Source organism: Colius striatus, chromosome 6 (assembly GCF_028858725.1).
Source record: "Colius striatus isolate bColStr4 chromosome 6, bColStr4.1.hap1, whole genome shotgun sequence".
NCBI classification, from domain to species: Eukaryota; Metazoa; Chordata; class Aves; order Coliiformes; family Coliidae; genus Colius; species Colius striatus.
The window spans coordinates 33,117,252-33,132,447 of NC_084764.1; the positions used below are offsets into that span (position 1 = coordinate 33,117,252).

Here is a 15,196-nt window from a genome sequence, read left to right on the forward strand (position 1 = left end):
CCTCAGAGCTTCATTAAGAAATTCCACATCAGCAGAACAAAAGATTTTTCTATGAGTTTAAAAAAAATAAAAATATTCAGGCCAGATCAAAAAAAAAGTAAGTAAAAGTTTGCCATTTATTTAACAGGAAAACACTAGTTTCATGTGGGACTTTGCCATTCAGAATATGCTGGAAAAGGTTAGTGCTAAATGTTCTTGCTACTAAATGCTTCTTAAAAAAAGACAGAAGAATAAAAATGGGAATTGGTTCCCCAGGATTAGCTCAGTCATTTAACTATGCAAGAAGTAGCAGCATCTGGATGGACTTGACCTGTTCATTAACGGGGCACAGCAAGTGCAGGAGGAACAGCCAGCCCTTCCTCAAGCAACCAGGGGTGCTCTGACTCACGCCACTGCTCAGACCACCGTGGTTTGCAGAAAGCACTAACAACAGTGCTAATTAACATTAAAGATTGTGGTCAATTTTTGTCAAAGCACATGCCAGCTCTGAACGTAGACTCAGGTTATTAATAATTTCATTGCCAATTAGGGAAAAATCTGAAACTGTTCTCAGGGTGAAACAGTCACCATTGTAGTATGAATTTTTGCAATCTATTTCCATAAAATTCAAGTTGAATATGACTCTCTAACATTTAATCTCTTCCATTATTCAGGTGTAATATCTAGTTGCACTAATTGATATTAAATCCTTATGGTTTATACTAAATGGTTTATAGTATATCTTACAAAATGAAACGTAGATCTGTGGCTATATCTCAGTGTTTAAGTCATTTGATGCTCCCATTGCAGAAATTTCATAAGAAGAAGGATTTATTCAACAAGATTATTATGTGACTGTTCCAGAATCGAAGCAGGAAGAATGTGGCTTCTATTTCCAATACAAGTATCTTGTCCCAGTTGAATACAGCTCTCCATTCACAATGGTGTAAATAAAATCAGAATTCAGCCCAATAGGTTTAGAAAAAATCCAGACTTTTGCAGAAAGCATAGATAACGTTGATATTGAATTTGTTATGAGAGATAGAATCCCTCTTCTCTAGCTTATGAGTTTGAATCCATCTGCAAACCAAAACCAAGACTTCTTCCCTGTCAAAGGATTTCATTTAAAAAGTCTTCAGGGGAAAAGAAATTGAGCAAATATTTTACCATCTCTTGGGTCATCTGAAAGAAGTTACAGCAAGTGCCCTGCAGTTCTGGTGGACAAACCTTCCCATCACCACCAGTGCAGAGGGAGGTAGTCCAAGAAAGCAGATGAAGGAGACGATGGTCAGGTTGCCAGGGATGCCCTCCCTTCCTTCAGCTAACACACTGCCCATTGCAAGGGCTGCTTGGGTCCCATCTGCGCTCCACCACACGCCTTCTAAAGCCATTGAGGCATCTTGAAAATGAGACAGTTTCAGATCTTAAAATCATAGAAGACTGCAGTGTGAAGCACTTGGGATTTCAATGATTTTTTTCTTAATATCAGAGAGTATATATTTAATTAGCAAGAGTCTCATCTGCTGCTCAATTAAGTCAATGGGAGTGGTTCCTTCAGCTCCTGTGAGCTTTGAACTAAGCTCTGATTAACTATTAATGCATAGCACAAGATCTTTTATAAGTAAGTGTAAAATTTACAGAAAGGCTTAGCTATCATGTGTGAGAGATGGGGTGAGAGGGGCTGCTCGCACAGCCCCGTGCTGCTTTTCTGCCTGATTACGGCTGCACTACAGCAGCAACAACTGCAGAGTGAATCCCATTCCCTATCCAGGAGTATTTTTCACATATGTTACTAAAAGCAAGAGTAGTGGAAAAATATGCTGTGACAGCAAAACATACATTTGTTTGCATTTGTGCCCAAGCACCAGCACATTAGTGAACACAAGTCTGCATTCTCAAACATGCCTGTGGAGCTGTCTCCTGTGAATTTGTCTAAACATTTTCACTTTTGGTCTCCACTTTTTTCTGTGCAAATGCCATCCACGATTCCTGTATGCACTGCATGAAAAAAAAAATCTTCTTTTTGTTTTAAAGTTGCAGATGAGCTTCTGACTATCTTTGGAAGTATGATTGCAAATGTAGTTTTATATGAGGATAAATTAATTCAGAAAATTTCATAACTTGACTTTTCCTTCAAGACTTTTACCAAGCCTGTTAAGGTGTGGACACAGTTCCTACACACTATTTGAACTTTCAGATGTTTAGCTACTCCCATGACTATACCATAGCATAATTCATGCACACTGATCTGCAACATTGACAAATGGAGGTTAGTTTTAGAACATTACTATTTTCCTTTAGATGATCAGGTTGGGACAGTGAAAAAGAAAGATGAGCTACAGCTATATTTTTTCCTTCCTCTGTCTACACTTGCTTTAGCACCTTGGTAGAACAAGAGGAATGATATCTTCAGCCACCAGCTCAGCTCACATGGAAAACTGAGGTGGTCCCTACAGTCCCCAGGCTGCAACTGAAAGTGAAATACTTTTAGTTTAATTTTTAACTGTAAGGGACAATAGGCTAAAGAACAATTCTTCTATTTAAATATATATAAAAAGATAAAGAAATACTTACGTAGATGTGGATTTACTGGAGCTGGAAAAAAGAGTAAAAAAAAAAAATTAGCACAAAGAAGACACTCTAATTCATCAATATACAGATTACCCTAAATTTCCCCTTGTTCCCCTGAAGGCATTGATCACAGGTTCTGCATCGAGACAGCCAGTAAAACTGAAAACTTCCTCTTTCAGCAAATTTTGTGGCTCCCTGGCAACACAAAAGCAACAGTTTCAGTGAACAATGATAGCCTCTCCCATCCACAATCTGTACACTCACTAGTACCTGCAGCTTGGGGAATATGATGCTGTAATTAAGCATCAAACCTAGGTTATTCACACAGATCTGGTAAGAATGGGGACCACTGGACAGCAAAACTCCAGGGTGATGCCTTTGTACAGGAGTCTGACAACAACCACAGAAAGGATGGATTAATCAAACATGGAGGTTCTATATCATACCTTGCTCATCACTTAATATAATCACTAAACATAACAAATTACCTTTCTGCTCAGTGAATAGTAATATTCTTCCATTTGAGATGTCTGTGCACACATGAGTCTTAAGAAACAGACAGCACTTGCATTATGCCAAATTTGCTTTTAAATAGTAGAAAACATAAGCACAGATAAGTTTGTGAGAAGTGGCTTGATGTCATTAGTCCAAAGGACATAACCAAGAAAATACGAGACACTTCTGGCACATAAGCTCTCTTCTAGACTTCTTCTATACTTTAAAGACATTTAAGATGATGATAAACAAAAGTGAAGCATGCTGTCCTCAACAGCTGCCAGCAGTGCCAGCACACCATGTGCCTGCTGGAGGAGTCCCATTCAGTGATTGGGTCAGGGACCCACCAGCATGGCTGGGTCCCACATGCTGCTTTCCTGAAGCTAAGCTCTCAGAGACAGCAGAGCAGCAGTGCAGCCCATTCCCCATCCCCTGGCAGGAGCAGTACATGCTGGCCTCTCACCTTGAGAAGCAACAAAATCATATCAACCAATGCTGAAGAGAAGCCTTGAGAGAACTTTGATGACAAATAGCACTGCTGCCTGTTCTTTTATGGGTCTGTGCAATGCCTGATGTGACATGGCAGGACTCTTGGGTATTGGGAATCTTTGGGGAAACTGATAAAACTGTCACTCTCATTTCATAGACTCTTGGCAAAATTACAAAAACGTCTACATCTGTAATTCCTTGTCTGATGTTCATCTACTTAATACCTCAATAGGATGGAACAGAATGAGAGTCAAACCTACAGATATCTTAGCCATTGGAGTGGCTACTCAGGCTTAGGTCCAGAGTAACAAGTATAATGCTAAAAACTGGAAATTGCATTTGAATGAGAAATACGTCTTCATTTCTGTGCTGTTTGCAGAAGGGTAAATGTCAGGATGGATGGAAACAAGGCCCTTCTGCTATAAGCCCTTACACACATCAAAAACAGAAGGATGCTAAACTCACAGTTGGAATTGCATGTTATTAACATAAAGTTTGACATAAAATTTTATCTCTAAATAATGAATACATCTGGATAATACCAGTCATCAGTATGGGTGTTGCTGCATGTTTTCTTGCTGCTCTTCTCATGCCATTATTTACACATGTAAACTCTGGGTTTGTGACCCCAGCCACAGATACTGCATAGTTCTAGATTCAATCTGAAGTTTTCAGAACAGCTCTAAGTCTGCAACTCTGCCATTTTATCTTGCCTGCTCTGTAACACATCAACAGTGATTTACCCCGGTGCAATCTTCTTACGAAACTCTGTCATTACATTGCATTTGATAACCCCATAGCTTTTACTAACAAATTACCTTTCATTCTCCAAGAAACATTCATTTTGTGAAATCCTTGAGCGACTGAACTTGGAATTAGCTGAAATTGCTGGGAACTACACTTACTGATGCTTGATTTGTAACCAAACATACGGGCTTTTATAGAAACTATCATCAGCGTGTAACCTCAAGTCACACTATTCAGACTGTTCACAGCAGAGTAAAAACAGTCTTCTTGCCAAACTGGCTTCAGTTCACTCTGATTGACAAAAGCAGAGAAACAAAATCAAAGCAGTTAAGCTGAACTTATCTAATATCATAAACTAGGGACAAAAAAACCCCCACCAAAACGAAACAAAAAACCCAGGAAGCTCACTCTAAGTCATCCTGCACGCTCCTGTAAGGCAACGTGTAATGGCTCCTCGTTCTCATAGTGGAGAGGGAAGGTTGCTGTGTGCACAACATGCCACTAGCAAGTCAAATTAGCCATAAAGGGAAGTTCATGGATAACTGAGGGAGCAAATTCCAAAGGCTGACTTTGAAACGTCTGGAAAATCTCTACACCTCAGAGGCTTATCGCTGCTCTGCTCAGCCGACCCTGGCTCATGCACAGAGGAAGGTTTTGCTGGTGGAGTATCTTGGGAGAACAGTGTCACGAAACATTTGAGCTTGGCTAGAGCCAAGACAGGTGATCGCTTAATCTTTCTGTCATTCCTCCAGCAAGCATAGAGTAAAACCTGCTGGAATTTCAGTTGGTTGGATGACTTTACTTTTTGGTAATCTGTACTTGTGCAGGTCACAGCAGAAAAATGTGGGCTCAATGGTTTTTCTTGTTTGCCCTCCTATTAGATGTAACTGCATACATGCAAGGACAGACACATTTCCCACAGATCCTTCCCAACGCTTTGTTCAGCTTACAAGTGAGGTGGCCTTCAGAGGCTGCAGCATTATGTCTCTCCTTTAAAAACACCTGCAGACCAAGCCTTCTTGCCATGAAAAACATAAAGCCAGAGGTAAGTTGAAGCATGTCAGGTGTTCAGCTGCTGTGGTTTTTACACTGGTTACTTGTGCTAATAACAACCAGTACCTAAAAGCTTTAATCAAGATCAAGACTCTGTACCTTTAAGCACTTGGTTTGCACAGGAAAAGCAATCTTCACTGTAATATTGGTGCTCTACATGGCGAGGCTTCCTTCCTTCCGCAACAGCAATTATCCTACCTTACTATTTATGACACTGGGTTATACTGGAAACACACCAGAGCAAACTTATAAATCTTATCATTTATGCCCTATTTGATACCAATTCTATTTTTCTGGGGCCAGAAATATAACAATAAACAATAACTGCAATTATGCACTCTTCTTCCATACAGAACCTGTGGAGTGCCCAAACCTCATACGGAAATAGGCAAGCTGGACTACAAAGCCACTTAGCCACCACCATCTATCTATCTGCTGCTGCTGCAAGGGGCTGACTCTACATACCAACTGTAGTAGTGAGCTGTTGGCTTTTTCCACAGAAGAGCCTCTTTGTTCATTGGTTATCTTTAAAAGTATTGCAATGCAAGTGCATGTGTAAAACAGCAAGTGCTGAAGTTTCAAAGGGGGTGGTTGGAGGATTTTACAAGCAGCTCCTACCAAACAGGTTGACATAGATTATGTAAAGCAATGGAGATCATATTTAAACTGTTACTATGAGATGTACCTGCTGTAACTATGAGACGTATCTGTTCACTACTAGAGTAACATATGTACCTACCAAAAAATCACTCAAGTAATTATCAGCATCATTCCTACTGTGATCACTGCCCTTTTCTCTCATTCTTTTAGTGTGCAGAGGAGAGAATAACTTATGGCAAGTGAAGGATTTCCCTATCAAATGTTTGTGCCAGGGGTGCTTTTTTCATTCATGGGATTGGACACTGTGGATTTTTTAGTTCAGTTGTACATCTGCCACTTGGGATGGCAGAGTATACTGTAAAGAGCTCATTACTGAGGTTTTCCTGCTTTAATAGTTTCCTCATTTTGGACATTCCGATGGCTACCAGCAGGCTGGCCCATTGGAAGCTGGCTGGATTTTTAAAACTAGGTTACCAATTTCCATGTTAATCCCCAGCTGAAGGTTTTCATTTAAAAGCTGATGTGTTCTGCAACATGTACAATTGGGGAGTGCAACCCTATAAAAATGACTTCAGAGGTAGTCAGGATTGATGTGGCTTAATTTTAACAAACTAGAAGTTAGACACTTCATCCAAGAGTGTCACTGGAGTGTCTCTAAAGCCACTGGAGACATATGGGCATGTCCAGACGGTGATTCGTTCCCTGGAAGGAACCTGAAGAAACCTTCAGCTCTCTAGTAAGGCAGCAAACACAACCAATACACCAGAACTGAACACACAAATGCACACACACACACAAAAATAATCTGAAAATATGAAAATTCAAATCTTTTCCTCCTTGCCTGATGTCTCATATTTTAAAAAAATGTTATAGGAGAAAAATGTAAAAAATTATCTTAGTTCTCCTTTTAAGAAACATTTGCATGATGTCTTTTATTTTCTGGGTAATGCTCATAATAATTTCTTACATCGGTGCAGGCCTGCTGCTCTGCATTCCACTAGCCCATTAACTGCTTTTCTATGACTACAGCATTTTAGATTATGAGTTTGCTCGTGCACTAGAATGTATGTGATATCATTACTTTATAGCTGAAGCTATAACATCCTTAAAATTAGCCTGTTAACAGTTTGCTGACACAATAGTCATTAGATGAATACTGAGATAAAGTGCTTATTTTAAGTACACAAAGCCTCGGTGGCTCTGGGATTCCTTTTCAAAAGGAAGTCACTTTAGGTTTATCTTATTGCTCAGCATCTGGCTCACTATTTCTGAAGCTGTGAGTCTGTCAGCACCAGAGGAACAGCACTGTGTAGTAGTGCTCCAAAAGCATCTCTCCATGTGGGGCACAAGGCAAAGGCTTCGTTCCCCCCGGGCAGCTGAGTTTTGCATTGGCACCTCATCAGCACATTTGGAATGGGATGTTCACATCTGCACTAAATGGCAGATTCTAGCAGAAAAATTTGCAGCAGACAAAACATGCCTTTTATGCTGCATGGGAATGTTCTTCCTGCCAGCCAGGGGCTAGAAATGTAAATCACATTATGTTTCATTAAAACCTCACACTCAGCACGGTTGTGAGCCATAGCTGAGACCTCAGCCAACCTCTTGAGACTTGCCAGGGTACAACCACCAACACAAACCTGCAGTAGCAACTGTGTGAGCTAAATGGTGTTTTTTCTTCTTATAGGAGCAGTGGTCAGTATTTAAGTCACTGGACAAAGTTCAGGGTCCACAGGAGCAGGCTGTGGCTGCCTGGCACAAACTGTCTGTAAGCACATAAGTCTCCCTGTCACAGCCAGCATGGAGAGACTAGGACTGCTGCAGAGAAATCCTGAATGTCTGAATGAAGCCTCTGCTCCTGATCACCTTCAGAGGACCCCAGGTCTTTCCTTTGTGCACGTGGGGACCTCCAGAGAGACTGGATACCTACCACCACTGTCAGAAAACAGGAACTTGTAAGGACAAAAAGGCCCAAAGAGGAGTCAAAGTCCAACAGGAATTGCAGCAGAACGACCACATTCCCCTCATTCATACATCCATAAATTTAATAAACAAGTCTTTCTCTTCATTGAGATTTTTGTTCTTATGAGCTTTGGGAAACGTAGGCTTTGTAAACACTCTCTTGTAACAGGTGAAACATAAGATTCATCCATCGGCATCATCAGCAGATTTGGCCTTTAGTGAAATATGCAGCTGCATTCTAAAGAATTGATGTTTAGGACTGCTTAATGTAGTTTTTCCACTTGATAATAATACACTGATAAAAATAATTTATTGTGAGATTGAGTAGGGCTGAGTTATTGATCACGAATTGCACATATGATGCACAAGACATTTACTTTCTTTTCAGATTTGTTCACTACCTTAAATTATTTGGTTATTATTAAACTTTTTAGCTGTAAGTTGCTTTTGAGGCTTCTGCTGCATGTGATTTCCTCTTTTGGGCTCTCTGAGGTATGTGTACAACACTAATGACTGTTGGATGCAGCTCCTGGAGCAACTGGACCTATGTGGCTAGTTGCCTATTGACCTCTGTCCACCTGGTTTTTGTTCTGTGGGATCAGCAAGGTTTCTGATAATAGAATCACAGAATGGTTTGGGTTGGAAGGGGCTTTTCAAGGTCATCTAGTCCAACCCTCTGCCATGAGTAGGGACACCTTTCACTAGACCCGGTTGCTCAGAGCCCTATCCAACCTTGCCTTGAATGTCTCCAGGTATGGAGCATTGACTATCTCTCTGAGAAGCCTGTGCCAGTGTTTCATCGCCGTCTTGGTTTTTTTTTTACCCTTCTATCTTGCCCGAATCTCCTTTCTTTTAGCTTAAAACCGTTACCCCTTGTCCTATTGCTACAGGCTTTATTAAAAAGTCTGTTCCCAATATGATAAACTCATACTCTCATGATTCCATTTTCACAAATATGTCCCCCAGCACACACTTCCCTTTTTCAATTATAAAAACTTGTGACTCAGCACATCAGGTTCCCATTGCAAATTGCACAATTATACCTTTAGTAGAGCTACCTTCTCTCTAAGGTACCTCTTGCCCATTCACTCTAATTTTTACAGAAGAAAAAACAAAAATGTGATTCAGTTATTCATTAAATAAATACTACAAAAGGGATTTTGAGGGATTTTTCAGAGCTCTAGGAATTACTTCCTGGTAATGCTGGGAGACTGAATGGAAGGGTGTACAAACACTGTATTTATCTTGTTAAAGTGGACAAAACTTGTACAATGTATAAATGCAGATAAATGCAATGGCATATGCAGGACTAGAGGCATTTCTAGAGGACTGGAAAAAGTCTTTTTTTCCTCCTTTTTAAAATCCCATTCAAAGAAAAACTCCTCTAAAATCACTCATTCTGGGGAAAAATACCCCAGTATCTTGATGATATCAAAACACTGACTTGGCACCTTCAGTGTACCACTTGTTTTGTAGATTTTTCTTCAAAACCCATCACTCTTCCAAGTGTTCTAAGTAAGAACAAGCTCTTGAAATGAGCTATTTCATGAAGCTAACATTAATTGGTTCTAATTTTTTGTTTTCACAGAAATTTTGACAGAATATTGCATTTTGTTTGTTCAGAGATTTAAGAATTCTTTTCTTTTACCATGTAACCCATTGGCCTCCCAAGTGTTCTAAGTGAGAACAAGCTCTTGAACTGAGCCATTTCATGAAGCTAACATTGATTGGTTCTATTTTTTTGCCTTTACTTCAGAGAAATTGTGATATGACTTTGCATTTTGGCTGTTCAGAGATTTAAAAATATATATTTTTTACTGTGAAACTTCTTCTTGACACCCTGTTTTACCCACATCTCTGCTTCTTGTCCCTTGCAGGACTGGCAGTCAGATCCCAGAGTGCAACTCAGCACAGACGAAACCTGTACCCAACTGTATAGAACACACCACAACGCATTTGCTCATACATGAAAGTCTTCTTACCACTATACTTGATGACCCGAATAGTTGAGTCCCCCTCCCCAAATCTGGTGATGGGCGTTAGACGGACTTCATACGCCTCTGGCTTGATCAGCTCAGTTAGGTTGTAGGTAATTAATTCTCCCTTTTGAATATTTCCATTCACTGTAATTTCCTGTTCCCACCAACGCTGTTGTCCAGCCTAAAATCAAAAGAAGGATGCAAATGTCAGAGCTTGTGGGACAGATGTTGTCTTCACCTTATATATGAATGGGAATACACACAGACTTGTGCAACCCAGGGTGTTTCCTTAAACCTTCAAACAACTCAGAAGGATTAGAGATAACAGCAAGAGCACAAACCTCCCTGAAATAATCCACTACGGAGCATTTCTGTGACAGACAGATGAGATGAGAGATTGCAAACTCACAAACAGGCCACCTCTGTCTGTCCTCTGCCTGTCCCACACCAAGCCTGGGGCAGCCCCATGGCTGCAGGTGCTGTGCAGCACGTGGATGTTTGCTGCATGCAGGCAGTGCACAGTGTTAGTTAGGTTCAGCAGGATTTCTGATATTCATGAGACAGACAAAGGGACAAAGCCCTGACTTGTGCTGCTGTGGAAGCACCCAAGCATCCAGGTAGATGCTGTGGCATTTTTCCAAATCTTAAGGAATTCTTCCATCTTTAGGAGCCTGAATTTCTTTGTAGAGCTACCTCGATGCTTCAAACTCATTTGTTAGAAAGTTAAATACCACTTTTTTTCGTCCTTAAAAAAAACCAACAACCTTTCCTGCTCATTTCAGCTCATTTCATCAGCTCACTGAGGCTGAATTTACCGGCTCTCAAATGCTATCCCTTCACTCAAACCTGCCAGGTAAGTTAGCTCCTTGTGTCTAGTAGCACCCTTCCCTCCATGACAGTAAAACACCTTTGCCTAAATGCAGTGGTGTGCAGCCACTAAGTGGGCTGGGATAGCTGTGGCTGTGGCTCCACAAGCCAGGTGCTGCCTCCTCGTTAGAGGCAAGGAGGTTTCACAGCTGGCATCTGGGGCAGCATTTGAAGCTAACAGGAGCATAATGAAGAACTGAAAAGCAGTTTGATTTCCCAGCACTTACCACTTTTGCTGATGAGTGAGAAAGAAATAGTCTAGGCATTAATGGCCTTACTGCATAATTACCAGCAATCCTCGTAGGCTCAGAGATAGACGGATTTCAGAGAACAATGAAAGTCAATAGAAGCAAACAAGAGGCTGTTTTATTTAGGAAACTCAAAGCAAAGACTTTTGTGCCTTATAGAATGCACTGTGTTTTCAACATCAAAATCCATAGCTTCTTTCATTTGTATGACTTAGAAGGAATGAAATCAAAATCTAATTAAGAAGAAGGTGTCTCAAGAAGAGAGTGCCACATTTTCTGTAACATTATTTATAGATAGGCAGAAATCATGCACATTTTGGGCAGCTGAGCGACTTGACATTGCAATATTACTTGCAGATACTTGGCCTTATTACAAGCATTATCTGCAGAAAACAAAGGAAAAATCATTAAATATTTACCACACATCCCAAGACAATTGTACAGGTGCAGTGATGCTAAAATGAGATGTTCCACTAAGCTTACTACACCTGTCAGTGCACTGAAGTTCTTACCTACTGCATGTTCACCAATTTGGAGTTAATTAAGGACAGAAAACCTTTCATTCCAACTCTGCAATTTGCTGATGCAATAAAAACGTATGCTGAAGTTGCTGAAATCTAGTGCCCAATCTACCACATTTCATCCAAACAAACTACATCTGTAGCAATATTAACAGACTCCAAGCTTTAAATTCATAGCAGCAGAACAGAGATGTCAATACTTGTGATATTAAAGTATGTTACACATGTACACTTATGTGTCCATTAAATTAAACTCAGACTGCAAAGCCAAAAAGCAAGAGAAATTCGCAAAAAAATGAGTGATGGAACAGCTCTAGACACCAGCTTTGCCTTGCTGACACCAAAGTCAGCGTATGTTTTACTGCACTTTGAGCCTTTGCAAGGTTTGAGTTAGACCAATGCTTAGTGCATCTGAGATGTTATTTCAGGGCTTTTGCTCTTTCAAAGGCTGGGTGAGCTGTGCAATATGCTCAGGTGGTCCTTCAGGGCTGGGCCTGCAGGGGTTAAGTCATGCACAGGAGAAATGATAGTTAAAAACATCTCAGGTTAGGTTAGAAGTGTCAAAGCAAGTTACTGTAAGGAAAAACCCACACTGCTGTCTGCCTGAGGTGCAAGGCAGCGATACACTGGTTAACATGGACCCTGCACATGCCTTTGAAACCTGGCCCTTGCACCAGCAAGCTGTCATATGGATGTGTGGGTGTTGAGTGGGACAAAAGGTAAAGGTATTGCTGAGGAGCCTGGACATGGCAACATGGGGCTGGGAGCTGCTGAGCCCAGAGCTGCTGCAGCTCAGAAACCTACAGTGCCCACCCCGAGCAGCACCACCTGAGCATCCTTCCCAATCGTATCACCTTTTCCCAGTTGCAACCATTGAAATGACCCACTTCATAAGACATGATATTAATGAAATGTCCACCACAACTTTGTTCCCAGCCTGGACTGTGGAGCATCCCTCTGTTAACAGTTTCCCAAGGCTATTATACTACAAAGTTATCAGAGGCAACAAAGGTACTAAAAATATGAACATTTATATTGTATCTTTAAAAGATCACTCAAGTGGAGCTCATGGAAAATGTGAATTCAACAGATTCTGTTAGATGCCAACTCATTCACAGCTCTTTGTACCCGAGTACTGAGACCAACAATAGAGATGATGAAAACCAAGGTACAGGTTGTTTGACAGAAATTCAGTCTTCTTATGTCGTCTTTAGATACTCATGAATAAGAACATGTCACAGATACCTCTTTCACTCAGGTTTTACAGGGAGTTATTTTGATATTCCACAGCTTGTGAAGCAAATGCCAGCATGCATGAGGACAACTGACCCTCCTATCCTCTGCTCTTCCTTCCCACCAGCAGCCCTGTTTTTACACCACATGAACCTTTCCTGCTCTCATCTCATTGAAACCTTCAAGGAACTTCTGAAACCTCAGTGGTCAGGAGAAAAGTGACAAATGCTGGCATATGGACAACACTACATGTGAAAAAGTGTGTGAAGGTGCAAGGACAAGGCTCTGCCTCTTATAGGAGAACAGTTATCAAGTTCTGATCTGCATTAAATGCTCACAACAGAGATGCACCGATTATTTTAATCATTGCAATAAGAAACAGAAGGGGCACCAGGACCTTCCATATACCTTGAATATCGCATAAGGCAGTGTGGACCTCCATGGGCTCTCCAAGAACCCTCCCAGTAATGGATAAGCCTTGCCTTGAATAGAGTGTTGTCCTTGGAGAGAGAAGTAATGAGTATGCCGCAGAGAAGATTTTAAGGATAATTATGGTAAGATTGTTTACTTTTGAAGTAGTGCATGGGGAATCTGCCCATATGAATCTTCTTGCTCGACTCATGCGGACAGATCCTCACCATGCCTGGCATGGTCAAACTAGAAAGTGCTTCCAGAAAAAAGCTCCTGCTCTTCATGGAGGAACTGCAAACAAAGCCTATAAATTTGCCAGCTTATCCATACAGTCCAATGAAATGCTTTCCTATTTTAAATGTGCAAGTATTTTTGGTTTTATACTTCTTAAATAGAACTTCTAAATTTTCTAAACTCAATGTGACTCTTTTAAAATGTCCTTCAAGTACATCTAAGAATTTTTAAATGACCAAGGTAAATGAGATGTTTTTGTTCTCAAAGAGAAATTTTCTTCATTCACATATCCCTGCTCTCATCCTGAAAAAAAAAAAAAAAAGAAATCTAAAAAAGAATAAAATCTCTGAGAAACTCCATTCTACCTGTTTCTGACCATACCAAACCATGATAGAGCTGAACTCGTATCTTGATAGACAATGCACCTAGTGCAGCTTCTCAAAAGACCAAATGTTATCTCTGAAATATGGACTTGACTTGAAAATTAAAATAATAAGCAGCAATTTCTAGAATTCACAAATGGGGAACAAATTTATATGCAACTAACTCAGCCCCTAAATGGAAACCTAAGGTCTTAACTTTTTTTTTCCCCTTTGCCAGAACAGCTCTCCCCCAAATTTAAGTGATGTTAATATACTGGAACAGAAACTGCTCTGCAGACATCCCAAAGACTGCTGATCCTTGAAAAGGAAAAGGCCCTGGTCTTCTTTTTGATTCTGATTTTCATTTTACTTCTTGAATTTATTTTGAATACAAGTACTATCCAGGAGGAAGATTAAAACCACTGACCATGCTCCAAAAGGCGGTGGTGTATTACCAAACATTATTTGATCATTGTCTCTGTCTCTTTCACAAGAATCAGAGAAATACAAAAATCTGGAGGAAATGACCTGATTTTCAACAGTTAAAATAATACTACATTTTAAAACCAGACACCATTAGTGGGTTTTTTAAGCCACACTTTTTATACCAGCATGTTGGTGGCCAATTACATTTGTGAGCATTGCATTAACAAAACTGTGCTTCCAGTTCTGTGAGCTACTACTGACTTTATGGCAGTTGTTAGAAGTTAGCCTGCATTTGCTTAGAGGTGACTGTGATTCCTTTCAGTGGTCTACTGTAAAAATATTCCCTATTACATCTCATCTTTGGATGAAGAAATATGGAGATTTCACCAAAGAATTTTAATAATTAATACTTCAAGTTTAAAGTTTAGAATTACCTAAACCAGTCTGGAATTTATAGCAAATTCAGTTGCTGCTTTAGATTATCACTCTTTCCTACAACCACCTAAGCAAAAGCAATAAAGAAGCTCCAATATTTTATTCATTCTGAAAGCAAAACAATTTGATTTTTCATTTCAGTATTACGCATCCTAAGCCAGTATCAGTTATTGGTATTTCTCCACAGGAAGCAACACATATCTAACTTTGCAATCAACACCAGCTCTATTCTAATTCTTATTTTTACCATGGAAACAAACAACAACAAAAAAAAACCCCAAACACCAACATTGCAAAATTGTCACTAGATTTGACATAAAACATCCACTTGCCTGATTTTTCATCTCTGCTGTTGAACAAATAAAGAAAGAAAATCAGTATCTGCACATCCTTTGCCACATTCAGCCTTCAACCTTCTCTTTCCACTAGGAAAATAAAGCTGACGGTGGTAGTGGTAGTGAAGTGGCTGGATGGAGGCATCCCTCCAGGTGCTCAGGACATCCCTGTAGCAGCCTGGGGACCACTGCTGAGCCACTTCCCAAGCCTAGCGTGTAACAGCAACAGCACTTTTGGCTGAGCAGCTG

The 15,196-nt window shown here is 40.3% G+C and overlaps 1 protein-coding gene across 1 annotated transcript in view; it reads right to left on the minus strand.

Moving 5' to 3' along the window:
- MDGA2 (MAM domain containing glycosylphosphatidylinositol anchor 2) overlaps nt 1-15,196 on the minus strand; it is a 397,712-nt gene that overhangs the window by 18,561 nt on the left and 363,955 nt on the right. The window contains exons 12-13 of the mRNA XM_061998833.1: nt 9,879-10,056; nt 2,554-2,574 (exon numbers count right to left, since the gene is read on the minus strand). Of these exons, the coding sequence (XP_061854817.1) occupies nt 2,554-2,574; nt 9,879-10,056 (199 nt within the window). The remainder of the gene's footprint in view (nt 1-2,553; nt 2,575-9,878; nt 10,057-15,196) is intronic.